This window comes from Octopus bimaculoides, chromosome 6, assembly GCF_046866305.1.
Source record: "Octopus bimaculoides isolate indiv1 chromosome 6, ASM4686630v1, whole genome shotgun sequence".
Lineage (NCBI taxonomy): Eukaryota > Metazoa > Mollusca > Cephalopoda > Octopoda > Octopodidae > Octopus > Octopus bimaculoides.
In genome coordinates, this window is record NC_142933.1 from 115101871 (window position 1) to 115122332 (window position 20462).

Below are 20462 nucleotides of genomic sequence, written 5' to 3' on the forward strand. Positions count from 1 at the left end.
GTTGTCATTCACCATGTTTGGGTCGACCCTAGACTGAGAACAAGACATGTGACCAAGATGTCATGCAGTGGGATCGAACTCGGGACCTCATGTTTGTGAAGATAACGTCTCAAGCATAAACCTTTTTTTTTCTTCATTCACAATCAGTAATGATTACGTGCTAGTAAGTTTCTCACCATACATGAAAGGTTCGTTTTTGGATGGTTTCGATCTTCACCAAAATAATTCCGCTTTTTTTCACTTTTGCAACTAAACAGAAATGATTGGAGCTTGAAAATAATTTTAGAGTAAGATATGCTAAAGATGAAAGAGGCACTCAAATAGTGAAGTATTCAACCAAATATTGTTTCAAGTTGGTGTATAATTCAGCATTCAAAAAGATACTGTTGTAGAATGTGAAGATTGTGTTGGGAATCACATTGAAAGCCAATACAACTGAACTGAAAATAAAGTCTGCACACATATATACAACGGGCTTCTTTTGGTTTCTGTCTATCAAATCTTTTCACAAGACTTTGGTTGGCCTGAAGCTGTGGCAGGAGACACTAGCCCAATGTATCATGCAGTGGGACTGAACCTGGAACCCTGTGGTTTGGAAACAAGTTTCTTAACGCACAACCAGAAATTTAATTAAGTAAGAGTCAATCTGACCTTATAAACTAAAATTATTTGAAGTAATCAAAGTTATTGAGTATGTCCACCTAACTGTTTAAAACTCGACAAGATGGTAGACATTTCACCAAGCTGTCAGGTCCAACTGTTTGCTCTTAGGATTTGCTATGCTTATAATATGTTCTCTTCTATTGCTTGATTTGAGTTCTAGTAGTAACCTGTCAGCTTTCACATCTTGAAATGTGATCCTTACTATTTTATTGAAACAGCTGTGTTAACCCATTAACATTCAAATCAGGTACATCCAGCCAAAATATTCTGACGCTTTTATGTTCAAACTGCCTAGATCCAACATCTCACACCTCCTCTACAATGTCATTCTAAAAATATACAATGGCATCTTTGAAAAGCATTACATTTGACAGAGTAATCTGAATGCTAAAGAGTTAGAGTTACAAATTAGTCAAATTGAATCAGTTAATTCTTTTATTGAATAAAAATACATCCATTTCTGAAAAACTTATTGAAATATTTTAAATTAAACAAAAATCAAAATAGCCCCCCCCCCCCCAATTGTTTTCAATACATCAAATATACAAGAAAAAACAAAAACAAAACAAAACATTTTAGTAATAATTTTGGGTATAAGCACAAGGCTTTTGCTATAAAAGAGGAGAGACAATAGAGGTGAGTGATATTGATGGCATTAACAAAGTAAAGGAAATGTTTTCAACTGAAGACTGAGGTAAAAAATTTGGTTTGCTTAGGCCACATTGAAGCCCAATGTCTCCCCCAGCAGGAGAAAATCTTTACGAAAGGGTAAAAAATAACAAAGATTATCATTGAAAAAGAAATTTCTTGGCAAATCTATATAGTATTAAATATGAATATATATTTCTGCATTATTCTAATAAAATTTGATGAATAATTTTCTGATCTTTGATTGCTGTGTAATAGTTGTTTTTTCTTTCCAAAATGCCTGCTTCTTTTGAAGTTTTTCAAAGAAATGCTAGAACGTGAGTATTGTGAAGAAACCAATCCTTTAAAAATGCTTTCATTGGATTGGAAATTTCCTTCTTACCAGGAAACAGATTTAGACTTAATATAGTTATTTCAGATTTGCTAAATTTATAACACACTACCTTTCTGGATCAGTGCAAATATTGGTAACATAAGTTCTAACCTTACCAATACTAGTAACTTAAGCATCTTACAAAACAAATATGCACAATTTCTTTGTGATGCTCATCTACCCTCATATTTTACTACATGTTAATGTTGTAAGTCTGCTAGCTTTTCCAGCAAAATATTCAGAAGTCCATACGTTTATTAGGCTGTTTGACTCAGCAAATACATGTACAATAGAAACTACTAAGTATTTCTCGTATATATATATCATCATCATCATCATCATCATCATCGTTTAACGTCCGCTTTCCATGCTAGCATGGGTTGGACGATTTGACTGAGGACTGGTGAAACCGGATGGCAACACCAGGCTCCAATCTAAATTTGGCAGAGTTTCTACAGCTGGATGCCCTTCCTAACGCTAGTGAATGCCATTGGAACATTCTGAAAAATATTAATGAAGTTACAAAACAACAATTATGATAGGCCCTAGTTTGTTCTACTAGTGATTAGCCAAAAGTAGCTTTCTCTTTTCAAAGAGGGGAGGGGTTAAAACAAGCTTCAGAGCTTAAAATTCAGCACTGAAAGACAGGAGGCATTTTCTAACACCCAATGATTTCTTTCTTCCATCATATGAGTCTTTATAAGAACAAGTTAAAGTATAACTGTATAATTCAAAAATATTTCAGGAAGTAGACTATATCAAGGAAAAACTTTTTCTATTCAAAATATCTACATGCTATTACTTATAGCATTATCTACATCGTGTTCTACACTTAAAAAAAATAAATTATTTCACATTCAAAGATTCTAAATTTTTAAGGCTTAAACTATTAACTGGCTTCTGATCCAATTTTAACCCTTTAGCATTTAAACCAGCTATATCCAGTCCAAATATTTTACCTGTTTTATGTTCAAACTGTCAAGATCCACCCTACAATGTCATTCTAAAAATATACAATTATATCATTAAAATCTCAAATGTATAAAATAATACATGATTAATTCAAAACAGTGTCAATAAATAACCATTATATTTGACAGAAAAATCTGAATGCTAAAGGGTTAATGTATATTAAAGTTATATTTTGTGCAACTGAGTTTTATAGCAGCACTTTGCCATCATAGTTAAAGCACTCAAATATATAAACTAAATTCTATCAAAAATAACCAAAGAATCCTTACAGTTCATTCTGTTTATAAGGGAATTAGTGAATGTGAATGACTTTCACATTTTCCTCTATGGCATCAATAAAATAAGTGAAGCAAAATAACTGCAATTAGTAATTCTAATTGCATTACAGGCTAGGCTGCCAATATTCACAGTAACATTAACAAATGTTTACATTTGAATTAAGTCTCAATGGATCAATTCTCTGCAAAATGTTATTAACAATGTGAGTAATATTATTATTGTTCTTATACTAACAAAGAATTAACATAGTGCCTGGAAACTACTAACATTTTTTTTTTTTTTTTTTTGAAAAGGAAAAAAAAAACTTACAGTGTAGCAAAAAGGACCAAGTTCAATATTTTGCGAAACCACTATAATGACCATAAATGTACTATAATGGATACTAATGTAAATTCATATATCAATCTTTTCTACCCACATTCATCATCGTTTAGCATCAATGGGTTGGATGGTTTGACAAGATTTGACAAGTCAAAGGACTGTGTCAAGCTCCAATGTCTAGGCTAACATTAACAAACGTGTCAAGCTACAATGTCTGTTTAGGCATGGTTTCTATGACTGGATGCCTGTTTGTAATGCAATATATCAAAAAAGTAAGAGCTGTGTCTCAATGCACAAATTTTTAAACTAGCTAGCAGACAATAAGTAAAATATGAAGCCAAACCAATGTATTTAGTCTATAAATTAGTACATATAAGAAGGGTGGGGTGGATTTAATTATCTATAGACACTCATCAGCAAGTAAATGATATTGGATGCTCTTTTTTGTATAGCAAATTCTCATCACATTAAAACAATAAGCATATTTTTTTTATAAATCATATTATTAAAATCAGCTAGAAGACAATAGTTAAGTTGTACAGTAATACTATCATTATTGCATGACAATATGTTCCAAATTCCTGATAGTCTAAACTACACACACATACACATCAATAGTTTCAAATTTGCAATAAAAATTTGTTTTTTTTTCCTTTTCATCACTCTTATTTTTGATCAACTTTTAAATAAGTTAATTAAATAATTTCATTGGTATAATAACTAAGACCTCTTGTATGATATCTGTTTCTAATTTTGGCACAAGACCACTAGTTATGGGGGTAGGGGATTAGCTGATATCATCATCTTGAGTACTTGGACTGATATTTTATTTTATCAACACCAAAGGGATATAAGGTGGAATTTGAACTCATCATGTAAAGAATCAGAAGAAATACAACACTCTAAACAACTCTGCCAACTCTGATATAATAATAAGACTATTTGTAAACAGTTTTAGTTTTACATCTGTACAGATCACCAAAACAAATTTGAATAACAACATTCAGTATTCTTTTCCTGCATTGGATTATCCTTCTTAAGATAATAGGGCTGAGGTGGTGAGGCAAGACCTTCGTACATTGGGCCTCACCGAGGCGATGACTACTGACCGAGACCTTTGGAAATGTGCTGTGCGTGAGAAGACCCGGCAAGCCAAGTAAGATCATTGCCAGTGCCCCTGGACTGGTTCTTGTGCGGGTGGCACATGAGATGCACCATTTTGAGCGTGGCCGTTGCCAGTACTGCCTGACTGGCTCCTGTAGGATTTTCGAGCGAGATCGTTGCCAGTGCCCCTGGACTGGCTTGTGCGGGTGGCACATAAAAGACACCATTTCGAGCGTGGCCGTTTTCGTGCGGGTGACACGTAAAAGCACCCACTACGCTCTCTGAGTGGTTGGTGTTAGGAAGGGCATCCAGCTGTAGAAACTCTGCCAAATCAGACTGGAGCCTGGTGTTGCCATCCGGTTTCACCAGTCCTCAGTCAAATCGTCCAACCCATGCTAGCATGGAAAGCGGACGTTAAACGATGATGATGATGATGATGATAACTAGTATATTATATTATTATTTTTGTAAAATAACAACAGCTTACAAACATCAGACAACAAAGTACCAAAGATGAACAAAAGAAACTATTTCAGTTGGGCCAACAACATAAATTTAAGTAACTCAGATAGATGTTGATGTACTAAATGATGCTTGCAAAAAAGTTTTCAATGAACTGAAATTTACCTCATAGCTGAAGAGGGGAAAAAAATTTAAAAGGAAAACTTAGTTCCTTGAAAATTTCTTATGTTATTTAGAACATCATCTCCATGAGATAACAAAATAATTAACAAACAAAAAAGCATAGTCAAGAAATAAAATAACTGGAATCAAGGAGAGTCTTCATATGAATTCTGTAGTTGAATGATACAAAATAAAATTAGATAGAAAAAAAAAAAAAAATTGAGGAAGCTAAAAGACTATCTCAAAAAAAAAAAAAAAAAAAAGAATTCTTTGTTTCTCAAACATTTTGCACAATACTGACAAAATGCTTTGATTATAAATCCAAGATAGAATTTTGTTGTCACCTTTAGTATGTATTTCAAGTTACATAAACAGAAATAATATTGAGTAAATGTTCTGGTATGATAGTTTAACAACATAGATATGATGTCTGACTGTTAACACAACTGGAGTCTGTTTAATTCAATTTTAAAAATAATATGAAAGAAAGAAGAATGGTAAATTTTAACAGAATTTGAATGTACATGTGTGTGTGTGTGTGCGAGAGAGAGAGAGAGAGAGCACAACCAAAACTAAAAACAAGCAAGACTGAGAAGAATTGGTATGTTGCAAGACAACAAACAAAGATAGTAATTAAAAAAACAAAACAAAACAAAAAATTATATTTGCAATATTTAAATTTTTACATCTTAATTAGAAAACATTAATTAATTTTGTATTTGTTAAATGTGTTAATTGAAATATCAAAAAGGTTTGTTTCTTGTTTGTTTTTTGGGGTTTTTTTCTGGAGTAAGTCAACAACTTAATTCTGAAGATGTGTTCATTATTTTATTTGGGTGACTGTTTTTTAAATTCTTATTTCCTCAAGATTCTTCGTAACTGTTTCTCTTGACCCTGAATTAAAGAATCAACTCCCTCGACTTTTGTGTTAATGCGATCCAACTGAAGATTTTGTTCTTCTATTTCATTACCTAGTTCTGAAGCAAGACCTTTTAATCGAGACAGGCCAGTGGACATCAAATCTGAAATTAAAATATTAACAAATTTTAAATAAATTAACAACACTGCTACAGTGACTAGAAGGAGTATATATAAAACAACATACTAGTTAAAATCTTCAAAGTTTTTGAAATTTAGGTGCATTTTCAACAATAAAATTGCAATTTTTGTATGGCTCAGCTCTATGGACTATATCCCATTTCAGGCTAAATTCACTATTACTATCCTTGAGTTCCTAGATTTCCATAGATAATGAGGTACTGTTAGCTTTATGCCTACGTCTAAAAGATGAAAAATTGTTATCAAGGCATTTTTTCATTGCACGCAATGTAAATGAAGTTATTAGTTTCCGTCATTATTGTACATTTATATATGACGTTTTCAGCTAAACACCAACCCAATAATGGGCACTGGGATCCTTCTCTACAATTGCAGCTGCAGATATTATTATTATCATTACTTCCACTATCATTAACATTTACAGTGTCACCATTAGAGGTATCGCTCAAATTCATTGCAATATTATCAAATGTTAAGTCATTATTGCTTGAGTTATCATACGTACTATTACCTTTATTTATATTAGTCCTATTGTTTTGGATTCTTACATATCTACTATTATTAGGGGTTATACTACTATTATCATTATTATTATCAATCTCACAGGCTAAGTTTATATTTTTTATGTTCAAGTGGGCTATAATTGTACCTGTATTTTGAGGGGTGGAATATGAGATTCTGATTCTCCTATGGGAGAAGAGTTTGCTATACTTATGTGAAGCTGGGAAGTTTTTCTCCAAAATCGCCATAAACCTATTATATACATTGGTAGAGATTGCACAATTGAAAGGAATGTTATACCAGACAACATTATTATTCTTAGTATTCCTATGTTTCATGAAAGCAGATCCTATCAGTCCCTCTACTACTTCTGGAACCCTTAGTTTGATAATTAATTATGGTCTCATTACCGGTATTTATGTTATTATTAGAATAGGCTCCATTCTTCTCATTTTTATCCTTTCTATTATTATACCTGCTAGAGATTTTACTGTCTTTAGATTCTATTTTATTATTGTTATATGTCTTATTCTTTATTTTAATAGGAGTACTGTGAGCAATTCTCAACACAATCCTACTTCATTTAGCAATCCAGCTTTTGCTATCACTAAGATTATTTCTTCCATAGTACTACAATGAAAGTGTCAATGTATTTCTTATCAAAAATACTGTTTGTTTCATCTGCAACACTAAATGCACAAAAATGTAAATGATATTACCCATATTAAAACAATTACCTGTAACTCTATAACCATTCATTCTTTAACCAGAAAGCCTCCAATGCCTACAATTTTTATTTTCTATATCAACTTTTAAATGCCCTCAATAATAAAGACAAGATAGGAGTAGGAACTCAACCAAACAATAAACATAAATACTATCTATATGGACTAATGCAAACAGGAAGACAATATAAAGAGGACACATTTGACACCTTTCTAAAGCCTGGCAGTTTTCTGTGTAACCAGCTCCTGTCAAACTGTCCAACTTATGCAAGCATAGAAAATTGACATTAAATGACAATGATGATTAAACACTAAAATAAAATGGTATGTTTGGAACTAACAGTATACATACCTAAGTTTTCATTCATCTTTGTTTCATGTTGACTATTTGTTATATGACGTGATTGATCAGGCATCTGGCTATCAGCCATACGACTTCCAGCCAAAAACTTCCTATCTAAATCAACAGGCCCATCAGTGTACATATCATTTAGTTCTTGTTTTCGGTGAGTTCCTCCAACTGGTCGTGGTATCTTTTCTGCACTGTTCACTGCCTCTTTCAGCTGGCTATTACGTGAAGGTGGGGAATCTGTTTCACTAAGTTTCTTGTCTGATCCACGATTCCACCAATTTTTAATGCCACCAAACACACTTTTGATATTATTTATATGTTTCTGAGATGCTGTCAAGGTTACAGACATTGAATCTGTTTTCCTTTCTATATTGTCCAGTTGTTCACCTTGATGAAGTAATTCCTGAATAATAAAAATAAACATTCACTTATTAATCATAACTTTCAAATTATGTTAAACTAGCTTAAAAGTCGCACTTGGTGTGGACTCTTATGCTAGCTCCTGCAAAGGGCTAATTGGGCCTATGACCCAAAGCTAAACAGAGCAATAGTAATTCTTTCTACAAAAGACATAAGGCCTGAAATTTGTGGGAGGGGACTAGTTGCTTACATTGACCCCAGTGTTTCACTGGTACTTAATTTATCAACCCTGAAAGGATGACAGGCAAGGTCAACCTCGGCAGAATTTGAACTCAGAAAGTAGCGGCAAGCGAAATATGGCTAAGCATTTCGCCTTGCATGCTAACGATTCTGCCAGCTCACTGTCTTAAACAGTGCAATAATAATAAAGCCCCTATTGGTACCCTACCAATGTGGTATTGTTTTAAATTCAGTTTAAATGAAAACTTTTAAGTTCACAAATTTTGGGAGCTCTTTTAAAATTTGAATTTTCAGCTGTTAGCATTACCAAATCCTCATCCAGACCTGATCTTAATGCTGGATGTTCAAGAACCAAATGAAAGGCAGATTTTCAATCCCAGGATCATCCTAATTTCAAAAAGGTATAATATGTCTATGTAGAGCAAATGGAGACTGAGATAAAGGGGTCCTGGATGGACAGGCAGATAGAATTTCACATTTATTACTATTATAGATGTTTAAGAGGAGTCATTAATTAGGTTATAATTTTTCAAACTATAACCTTTATATCTAGACCTGTAAGATGTTTCCAATATTTCTGTCTACTAATAGGTACAAGGCTTGAAATTTTAAAGGAGGGGGCTGATCAGTTACATCAACCGCAGCACTCAACTAGTACTTATTTTATTGATCCTGAAAGGATGAAAAGCAAGGTCAACCTTGCTGATATTTGAACTCAGAATGTAAAGCTACAAGAAATGCTGATATGCATTTTGTCTGGCATGCTAATGATTCTGCCAGCTATATTTCAACTGGTTTGATATGTCATCAGGTGTCTTAATATTACCTCATCATCATCATCATCATCATTGTTTAACATTCGCTTTCCATGCTGGCATGGATTGGACCATTTGACTGAGAACTGGCAAGCCGGAAGGCTGCACCAGGCTCTAATCTGATCTGGTATGGTTTTGACAGCTAGATGCCCTTCCTAACGCCAACCACTCCAAGTGTAGTGGGTGCTTTTTACATGCCACCGGCACGAGGGCCAGTCAGGTGGTACTGGCATCAATCACACTCAAATGGTGCTTTTTACATGCCACCAGCACTGGCAATGACAAAATCCAATCGACTACTGTGTATACATCCAGAACAAAGACACCTGATTACAATTGAAGATCAAACCAATCAAAATGTCTAGATGTCTCAAATTTTGGCACAAGGCCAGCAATTTTGGGGAAGGAACTAAGTCAATTTCATTAGCTCTAGTGTTCACCTGGTACTAATTCTATTGACCCCAAAAGGATGTAATGTTGCTAAGCATTTTGCCTGGTATGCTAACGATTCTGCTAGCTTACTGTTATGTAGATGTAAATATAGAAAACCACTTTATTTCTAAAGATGAGATTAATAATAGCATATAGATTTATGGTTGTTTTAAAAGGGTGTGTTATGGATATTTACTGTTGTAGTGCACCTTGTTATGTACAACTTAAACCTTTATTTTACAAATTTTGTTTCTTTTGGTGTTCAGTCCTACTATGCAACAACTTGGGCAAGTGTCTTCTGCTATGGCACTTTGTAAGTGCATTTGGTATCCAGAAACTCTGTGCATGCCCATTATATGTGTATGTCTTTGCGTTTGTCTCCCACCACAACTGCTGTTGGTCTGTTTATGTCCCTGTAATTTAGCAGTTTGGCAAAAGGGACTGACAAAATAAGTACAAGACTTAAAAAAAAAAAACTACTTCAGTCAATTTATTTGACTAAACCCTTATAGGCTATGCGCCACAATAGCTGCAGTCTAATGAATTAAACAATAGGTTAAAGAAGTGAGGTCAAGATGCTTTGAAAATGTTTCCAAAAGGTTTTGAAAGCAAAAAAAAAATAATAATGTAGCTCAGATAATCCTCATTGCTTTACATCTGTCTTCCAAGCTAGTATGAGTTAAACATACCAGTCTGGGTCAATTCTTATCCAAATTGACAACTCTTCTGTCTGGGTCAAATCTTATTCAGATTGACAACTCTTCTGTCTGGGTCAATTCTTATTTGGCTTTACAACTCTTCTAGATGGGTCAGAAGACCCCATCTCACTTGTATAGAGAAAATACTGGGCATTAAAGGAATCAGTTGCAACGAGCAAAAGAGAATACTGTGGTGGAAAAAGGGATATGCAATGTGTATGAAGAATGATAGTTAAGTGAAAAAGTGTCAAATGATGTTGCATGTAGAAGGAGCCAATGGAAGAAGAAAACAGATGTGCAAACAATTAGTATACTCTGGGCCTTCCAATGGAAATTACAAAGGACCACTAGTGGTAAAACACTGCACTGAAATATATTCTCCAACCCATACCAACCAATATAAAAAAAGCAGACATAAAATTATGATTAGGATTACTGTATAAGGTATAACTTCATTACTCTAGTAGTCCCACAAAAATCCTCTACAATTTTCATATATGCAGTCACTACAATCTTTCCAGTCAAGCACAGAATGATAAAAGTATGAACAACAGCATCACTGTTCCTTTCAAAATTGGTAATACTGAAAACCTAATTAAAGTTTAATCTTGATGGGCTTCCCACATTTTTATGCATTTGATAGAATTCAAAATATCTAAATAATTCTTGCATGGAAAAATACCAAATATTCCATACTTAATAGGTAGGTTCTTATTCTGATTTAAAATGGAATGAAAAATAAATTGATTGAAATTAATTATAAAGAATTACGGAAATTTCAAACCAGCTAATTGATGGAGCTCTGCCAATTTTATGTCTATTATTCCCAGTGTCTATCAGCTACAATCAATCTGAGATAGCTAAACCAGTGATTGAATCCATCCTCCTAAGCATGTTCTTTCATATTCCACACACACATTATTAAAACTCTACAAGTAGTTTTCCTGCTGCTATGCTGAACAATGCAAGAAAAGGCCACTGCTTATATCTTCTGGGAGGCAACCAGCCACCTACCACCACAACCACCACTGCTGCTGCTAAATATACCACCATCAACTACAAAACTAGGAACAGAAAAGCAAACAATTCTTTTGTGTATCACATGGTCTGCAAGCCTTCTTACCTTTCAAACTACAGCCAGTCCTTGTTCCTTGCCAAAAAGTCCTTTACCAGCTTTGTAAAATCCTCCTAACCACCATTCCTCAACTAAGATGGCTCAGTAGCAGTATCACCGACAAAACCTCTAATTTCACACTGCACACATTCTACAAACTCATCTAATCACACCGACACAAAGTTACCAATCCTGACAGCATCCTTTCCATGACCTTCAAGTGATACGCTCTAGTGCAGCTTCTATCCTTGATAAACTCTTCAATTTCTCTCTCTTCAGGAATATATTCCAATATTTGGAAATGCACAAAAAATACACAACTTCTCCAGTCCTATCAGCTACAGCTTTCACTTCCACCATCTCAAAAATGATAGTGTTATCTCTTTGATTGAAAATAGCTCTAAGACCCATACTATGAACTCTGGTCTACCACAAAGTTTAGTTATGCACCCCACATTCATCTTTCTATACACTAACAACCTACTACCAACAATACACACACACACAAATTTCTATGCACATGATATCATCCTTCATGGATTCATCTTCTGCACATTGATACCATCCACTTACTACAAATACTAGGCTTCGTGATTTCTGATGATCTTTTACATTCCAAAGACTTTTCTCTTTAGGACCTGATAATACTTCAGTCCTGTTGCTGACCTCCTATAAATCTCAAGTACAACCTACATTAGTGTACAGATCTGGGATTCTGCTGTTGAATATACACAAATAGTTTAGTCAGCATGCAAAAGACGTCCATCTGGCTGATTAGCAAGGATTAACTCAGACTTGCTATAATCACTAGCTTTCTAAGCATTCTCTCCAATCCTTTGCTCCCTTGCTCATATTAACCAAGGAATATTCAACCTAAACAGCAACCACATTAGTCTTTCAACTAATTTATATATGTATATACATACAAAATATACTCTCTCTCTTACACAAACACACACACACATGCAAGACAGCATAAGGTAAAGCAGTCTATTCTTATTGGGGACAAAATCCCGTATGCTACTGACACAATAAAATGTACCCAGTCCATAATGTAAAGTGGTTTGGTGATAAGAAGGGTATCCAGTTATAAAAACCATGCTAAAAATGATGATACACTACACCAGAGTTAGTTTTTCTGTGTTGCTATATGTGCCAGGTGATGAAGAAGGACTGCAGTAAGCAGTGAGATGCTTTGAGACCTGACCAACACAAGTCAGCCCTAAGTTGCAGATCTACTTTTTCGGCACTGTCATGGTATTAGCTGTCAGAAGTGAAAGTAGAAAAATCTGACAAAGAACGTTACTGCTGGTTTGAGTTGATTCTTTGGCTACTGACAGCTAATACCATAACTGGCCGGAGCGAGCTATCTGTCTGTCTGTCTCTCTCTCTCTATCTATCACTCGAAAGTTATTGGAACAAATTTGACACCTATATCCATGCGTTTGAAAACACACAGAGTATAAGGGTACTACTAAAGCAGAGTGGTCCCGAACGCGCAGTTGCGCGTCCGCGCTAGCTAGTCGTGAGTGGTCGATCCTATTATTTTTAAACTTCAAACTTCATTTGTTTTCTATTTTGATAAATTCTCTCTATTGAAAATTATATTTTTATATCTTAAATAATTTCTAATTTCAGAAAATATATTTTTATATTAAATTTGCGTTTTCTAATTTGATAAATTTTACGGACACAAACAGAGGTGAACGAGTGATAGATAGATAGATAGATAGATATATATAGATAGTGAGATAGGCAGACAGACAGACAGATAGATAGCTCCGGTCAGTCAGTAGCCAAAGAATCAACTCAAACCAGCAGTAACGTTCCTTGTCAGTTCTACTTTCACTTCTGACAGCTAATACTATGACAGTGCCACTTTTTCAATTATTTTTAGAGTCATTTCTCGTTGTTTGATCTCTGTACTCATTGCCAAAATGATCTGGAATTTCTGCAACTGTTTTCAACATTCATGTTCTCATTTTAAGATTGGTAGAATATGGTTGGTAAAATACTCCAGAAAACTCTATAAGTATCTGATGATCAACATGATACTGTCACAGAATATATCAATTCAGTACTGCTACAGACTATATTAATTCAATAAATGTCAGTTACTCTTTAAAGTCTATTACAAATGGATATTTGAATTAGTCCCATCAATAAAGAGCAGAAATTATTGACAGTTCAGAGGGAATAGATTAATATTAGTTGGGAGTTCTGATTTACTGACTCCTGAAGAGGCAAGATTACAGCATAACAATAGCCTCCTTGTTCTTTACTGTAGTCAGCTGTGACCATCCCATTTTTTTAAAACATAATCTAATGTATCGTTTTTTTTTTTTTAATAATACAAAACAGCTTAAAAGAGAATTGGCTGCTATTTCTAGTAGGTCAGCTAACCACATAGATATTATTTTGTTGGCTCATCAAAACCAATTATATTTAATGGTAAATCCCCAAAGCTTTCACCAAAGTCATATACAGATACTTTGTGATTATATTCATTGTGACAGTATGTTGTTTAACCCCAACAAGTGTGACAATCCTGTCGTATTTTCTAGATAACTGCAGATTATATTATCCAATCTAGCAAATTGAGTTTCCATATAAGGGTTGCCTCAACAATCCTCATTGGTGGTTCTAGGAAAAGAACTAAAGAGATGGAGTAATGGGATGATTTATTATGGAGCAGAGGTAATTACAAACAACTGTTGCATTCTCTGAAACTCAGATTCTAATGTAGAAGTGGATAGTACTTCCCAGGAAGCAAAATTCTTTTGATTTTATTTCATACATTAGAGTCAGTAACTCCCAGTTGTTTAATGACATTTACAACAAATGTAATGTTTTCCGTAGATGATATGAAACCTAATCACCATCATCATTATTTAGCTTCTGTTTTCCATGCTAGCCTGGGTAAGACAGTTTGACTGGAACTGGGTGCTGGTCCATTTTGGCTTTGTTTCTATGGTTGGGTGCCCTTTCTAATGCCAACCACTCCTCAAAGTGTACTGGGTGCCTTTTACTTGTCACTGGCATGGGTGCTCTAGCCACAATTATGATTTCACGTGGTCTGGAGGAAGGGGTTATTCCCATGATCTACACAGGTTTTCTTGTGGCTGAGGAAACTGATACAGTTTATGTTCCTTCTCAGCATTTACAAAGCCGCCTAACGCAGGAAAGATGTGCAAGGAAGGGAATTCCTGAGGATAAGTGTCAAGGTTAATGTGGGGCTTGGTGCAGGGTCACATAATATGAGAGAAGAAAGGAAGTGAATTGGGAGGTGGCACGAAACCAGCCAGCTCTGAAGAGTAGACACCATTGTAGTTCAGTGGAAAAGATAAAAGGATGAGACAGCACATCTATGAAGCAGAGGTTAGAGAATGTTAATGAATGATTTCATGAAGTCTCTGATATCTATGTGAATAATAGTAGCACTGTTCCAGACGAAAGAACAGGGCACTTTCGCGTTGCACCTGAGCTTATTATAGGGTGAATATTTGTTCTGGCTCTGAAAAGGAATGCCGTTTTTTGTGATGGTGAGATATCCATATTCATCAGGAGAAATCCTCAGTGATGGTGAGACCAAGCATTTGTAGCAACCTTGAAGATTCTGCTTCTGTTCCTGTCAAGTTTGTTGAAAGTGGGTGCCATGTTTTCTTCCTGTGTAAAGATTGTCTCTTCACACTACTGAAGGAAACAAAGTGGGGATGAACTCACTGGGGAATTATTAAAGTCACTAATCATGGGGTTAGGGTTAGGGTTAGGAGTTTAGGGAATAGAAAGTTTTGAATGCATAGAAGAGAGTAATATTGGTAGTGCTGGTAAGTAGATTGGAGAGGATAGAGTGAAAATCACAGAAAGATCAGCACACACTGCAATAGTGTGTGCTGACGTGAATCCAGATGAGAAACAGAGAGAATCCACAAGCAGGCGTTTTTATAAAAAAAATTCTCATGCCAAACACAATTAAAAGCCTTGCAGATGTTGAATGAAGCAATACTTTTTACCAGTTTGTTGTTGATGAGAGCTCACTGGTGAATAACATGAAAATAGGTCTCCAGGAGATTTGGTTTTTAAAAAAATCATACTAGTGGTCACTAAGAAGGGAGAAAGATTGAAAGTGTTGGAGGAGGTTGTTGTTAGTTATTTTCACCACTTAGAAACACAGGAAGTGAGAAAACTGTGTTTGCATGAGCATGTAATGCCTATCAAAGATATCGGTTGAACAAAGTAAGTTCAAGTGTTCCAAATGATGGGAGCTGTTACAGAAGGAGACCAAGGAAGACAGGATAAACTGGCAAAGACTGCTCTCAAGAGACTGAATCTTGTGAAGGAAATGACAAAAAACTAAGACATGTGGCAACATGTGGTGCTTGAGAAGATCTACCTACACATGCATGGCAAAATGAACACAAAATGTTGATGATGAATGTTAGGATGTGGATCTGTCTGTATTTAACTATCAATATATCATCACTGTTTAATTACTCCACTTTTCTCCTATTGTTTCTATAATGAGGGATAACACTGAACTGGCTCATATCCAATTACTCACTTACCAACATCCTTTTTTTATTAATAACCAACACACTCTCTCACCGCCATTACTCCCTCTTCCACCACCACTTCCCTCCTTTCACTCACTGCCCCCTCAACCACCATACCATTTGTGCTGCCTTTCTATTTAATCTCCTTACCAATAGGCCAGAGGAGTCAGAGTCAGAAGTAATTATTAAATTGTTGGACTGGAATCAGTACAAATGTACCAGCTTTGGCTCCAGTCATTTTATTTAACCTCTATTCTATAGATATGTTTGTTTATTCAATTTGAAAAGATGTTTTCTATCTTCATGATATAATTTTTATTTCATTTAATGTAATCTTTCATGTTACATTTATTTAAATTTTACATTAAGACAAAGCTTTCATCTCAAAAAGAGAAGGCTATGTATCTGAACACGTTTGTTTCTTTTAAATTAGTCATTTCTTAAGTTACTTTGAGTGTTTAGTGTTTTAGTTTCACCTTTGATGTACTTCAGATTTTTGAAGTGATAAGCAAAGATATTCCTGATTTTCTTTTATAGCTTATTTCTTTTATATTTTAATTACAAGAAGAGTTGAAACTGGGAGTTCCAACAATAAAATAATGAGTCAAAGTTTTTAATGTACCGACTCCATGGCTCAGCTTACCAGCAACCATCTTGTTGTTGCTTATCAGTGATAAGTTATCACTGTCTTTTCCAATAGTGTATTCTCTATCACCTATCTCTATTCCCTTGTACTACACTCTTGCTGTAGTCTGCACATTCCTATTCACTCTCTAGGAGGATATACTTCCTTGAATAAACAAGCACAAATGTAGAGAAGAAAGAATATTTTAGTGTTGCTAAAGACAAGGCAATTTATCAAGTGCTGGTGCTATGATAAAATGCATGCAATATGCATTGCAAAGTGATTGTCAAACAAACAGGGAGCCTAGTCCAATTGCTTGCTTGCTGTATGTATGTATGTATTCAATTATCACAAATGTGTTTTTGGAGCAAACTTGTAAACACAGGAAAATCATTTCTACTGGGTTTTTCTGCATATATTATTATAACCCAAGGCTGGCCAACCTGAGGCCCACAGGCTGCATGCAGCCTGCAGACTTTTATCTTGTGGCCTGCTTGATGCTTTCTTGAAATGGGTTTATTTAAACATTTTTAAAATTTCATCAAAAATTAAAGATTACAATGAAAAGTAAAAAAAGAAAGATACTTCTGTTTTTGCAATGATAATATTTCACGTTTAATCAACAATCATTATTGTAATAATAACATGAGAAAGCAAAATGCTTTCAATTCTGTCAGTATACAAGTGGCCCTCAAAAAACTTTCTGCAATTAAAGTGGCCCGCAATGAAATTCAAGTTAGCTAGGCCTGTTATAACCCATAGTGGATTGACAGAATTGTTAGACCAGTGGCCAAAGTGCTTTGTAGTATTTTGTTACAATCTTTGTTTTGAGCTCAAATCCCAGCTAGACTGACATTACATTTCATCTTTTAGGATGGATGAAATATGTTTCAGCTAAGTCTTGGAAGTAGGAGTAACAGGATTGACAGTTCTTACCCTTGTGCCTTTATAAGAATTCATTATTATAATTGGGTCACATTTAGCTCTAAACATGGTTCAAATGCATATCTGCTTCTTGTGTAAACACACAAACACTATCCATTGTGTCCATCAGAGAAAAACATGAACTTTTGAAAAGAACAGCTGATTGTGAGAAGCTTATGTGAACTACACATTGGCTCTCTGACATTGTATGATATATAGAAACAAAAGAATTGCTCTAGTTCTTTGCTAACAGCACATCAAAGATGTGTATTAAGAAGACAATGAATAATAAGAAACATCCAAAACTGGTTTCATCATCAGTTCCTGGCGTTTCAGTTATATTTTCAAATGAATAAGATGAACGAATTGACAGCTTTCACATCGTGATATATAAACTAGTTAGTTGTAAGTTCCTGTTTTTAAGTATGTAAGCCCTATGTCAGCAGAATTACTGAATCTGTATCCTGCATTTTACTAGTTTTTCATTAAAAATTTCCCTTCTTTTTATTTAACGTTTCTTTCCCCTTTACTGGGTATTTTAAAGATATGATGAAGTGGTCGCTATTGATCCGACAAACTCCTTATTCTAACACTACATTTACCGAATTAGTGAGGGTCAATATTATATATAAGAAGAGTTCTTTTTCTTTTAATAATGATAAAAAGGAAAAAGAAAATGATCTCCAAATTATGCTAAATATGTAATGCAATTAATTAGTCGAGTTGTCAACGTTATCGTCTTTTTTAATGCATTATTTTCAGAAGAAACTGGAACATTGATGTAAACGATATAGAAGGGTAGAGATAAGGTTGTTTGACACTATCAATCTAATTAATTAATAGTAAGTAGAACAGTATGTTGTAAACAATGACATTTTAAAATGTCTGGCCTATTAAAGTGCTAAGAATATAAACAATACTATCACTTGACCCCAGTCCTAATATTACATAGGGTGGTTCAAACAAGTTTTTTTTTTGGCTTCTTGTTACATAAGTCATTTGATTAAAACAAGTCAACTGCTAATAGATTAATTAATACAACTTTGCGTGTGTGTGTGTGTAAAAAATAAGAAATATTCTCCGGATATTAAAAATATTGAGCCGATGAATCCCTACTAAATTAAATTTAAAAACATAATAGTCGATTTGTTTGTCAGTTATGTGTGTGCAAATGAAACCATTTCCAGGTATCAGCACTGGGAGGGTTCAATTATATGGACAATCGACTATTATTTTTCGAAAATATCTCGTGAGGTAAAATAGTAACCATTAAAGTTTGACAAAATAAATGGTACGTTATACTTCAAGATCGCCTAAATAAGGTTTCTTTTGACACCTCCACCTGCATAAAATAATAGTTGTTTAACCTAAAATAACACAAGATTAACGGTTTTTGATGGAGGAGGTTCGTTGATTACATCAATTTCAGTGCTCGATTGGTACCTAATTTATCGATCTCTAAAACATCAAAAAGTTAAGTCATCGGCGGAATTTAAACACAGAACGTGAACAGCCGGAAGAAATTCCACTATTGCTTAGTTGCATGTTACTACATATCACCGAATCAAGAAACAACTGATGTAATGAGAAATAACATACGCTGGACAAAAAAGTTGTCAAAATAACATATCTGTCATAATATTTGTAAATTAAACAAGTATGGATTTATAATTAAAATGTTTAGCTGTTTACATAAAATTTTGTTTAGTCCTGACCGGATTTCAGAATTGTTTTATACTTCTCGTTTCGAAGACATGTTTATGACAAATGTACGAACCTTGTCAAGTAGGGGTAATTTTTCGATTCCTAGAAAAAAAATCAATGTATCAGAATCTATTTTATCATCTAAGGTGAGCGCAACTGAAAGAATAAACACGTAAAATTACTGAGGTAATAAACTCACTTCAGCAGTGGCGATTCCCATTTGTTCAGAATCATAAATGGATGCTAAAGCATTTCGAGTACTTTCAAGTTGTCTAATTTCTGATTCTTCTACTTTCGATAACAGTTGGTGTGGGCTTTCATCATTGTCATATCCAAACTGGTTTCTGTTTGGGTGCCTGGAACCTTTTAAAAATTCGGCATCGAGTTCGTCATCATCGAAAAACGGATTCGATTTATTGGCCATCATTTAAGAAATAACAACTTGCCAATATTGACTTGTTGACATCACCCTTTCGTTACTCACATTTATAGAGAATATCTGTTATCTCCCTTCAACAGAATTTTAATTTTTTTGTTTGTTTTACTTGTCCCATTAAATACTCTTATGTAATCCATATTGGTTTTATTCAAATGTTCGTCCTGTTGTTGATAAGAGAATAAGTACAATATCAATGCAATGTCGTTTATTAATAAATAATTATCCGGGCTGTGTGTGTGTGTGTAGAAGGTTGAAAAGTAACACACGAATTGATATGTATAAAGAAAATAGGTAGTAGCAGGTCTGAAGGAATATTTAATATTCCTTCAAACACTACCTATCTGCTGAGCCTTCACAAAAGTAAAAAAGAGAGAAAAACAGAAAAAAGGAAAATGTACCATGTATTTGAAAAACATGGAAATATTTTTAAAACATTTAATTTAATTTTTCCACAATTTAATTGTCTTTCATGCAGACTGAAACCAGCACTAAAATATTCTTCAAAAAATTATTTTTGCATTTTCTACTTTGTCCTATTTTCCTTCATCATCATCATCATCATTTAACGTCCCTTTTCCATGGTGGCATGGAGTTGGACGGTGTGACTGAGGTCTGGAGAACGAGCGGCTGCATCAGGCTCCAATCTGATCTGGCAATTTTTCTACAGCTGGATGCCCTTCCTAATGCCAACCACTCCAAGAGTGTAGTAGGTGCTATTTATGTGGCCAGTTCCAAGCAGCCGATCTTATCTTTTTGTGGGCGCCTGCCTGCGTGCTGTGGACCGGTTTGACTTTTCCTAGCATCCCCGACATCTAAACATCTCCCTAGCCGAACTCTCGGCACTTCAATGTCTCCAACGCCGCATGGACATCATCATAAAACCGCCAGCTGACAAGGGTGGAGCCATGGTGGTGTGGCATGCGGGCCTCTATAAGGC

At 34.6% G+C, this 20462-nt stretch overlaps 2 protein-coding genes across 4 annotated transcripts in view; one reads left to right on the forward strand and one right to left on the reverse strand.

The window, feature by feature from the left end:
- LOC106879176 (beta-keto L-gulonate decarboxylase) overlaps positions 1-20462 on the forward strand; it is a 129583-nt gene that overhangs the window by 6566 nt on the left and 102555 nt on the right. The window lies entirely within an intron of this gene.
- LOC106880272 (synaptosomal-associated protein 29) lies at positions 1081-19877 on the reverse strand. Of its 3 annotated transcripts, none has more exons than XR_016242405.1 (4): positions 19286-19877; positions 7622-8024; positions 4600-6006; positions 1081-4433 (listed from the first exon to the last, which is right to left on the reverse strand). XR_016242405.1 is itself a non-coding variant. In XM_014930145.3 (3 exons), exons 1-3 carry the CDS (start codon positions 19511-19513, stop codon positions 5840-5842), a joined length of 798 nt encoding a protein of 265 aa, XP_014785631.1. In that variant the 5' UTR covers positions 19514-19711; the 3' UTR covers positions 1081-5839. The 3 variants fall into 3 exon arrangements, 1 of the variants encoding a protein (XP_014785631.1); XR_016242406.1 differs by having other exon boundaries at positions 1081-2054; positions 4751-6006; positions 19286-19711; XM_014930145.3 differs by having other exon boundaries at positions 1081-6006; positions 19286-19711.

Excerpts from the sequence above, each read along its gene's own strand:
- LOC106880272 (XM_014930145.3), bottom strand. The coding sequence starts at position 19,513 with ATGATGGCCAATAAATCGAATCCGTTTTTCGATGATGACGAACTCGAT. Across the intron at positions 8,025-19,285 it reads TGGGAATCGCCACTGCTGAA|GAATTACTTCATCAAGGTGA; the intron begins GTGAGTTTATTA and ends TTTATTATTCAG. Across the intron at positions 6,007-7,621 it reads AAAGATGAATGAAAACTTAG|ATTTGATGTCCACTGGCCTG; the intron begins GTATGTATACTG and ends TTTTAATTTCAG.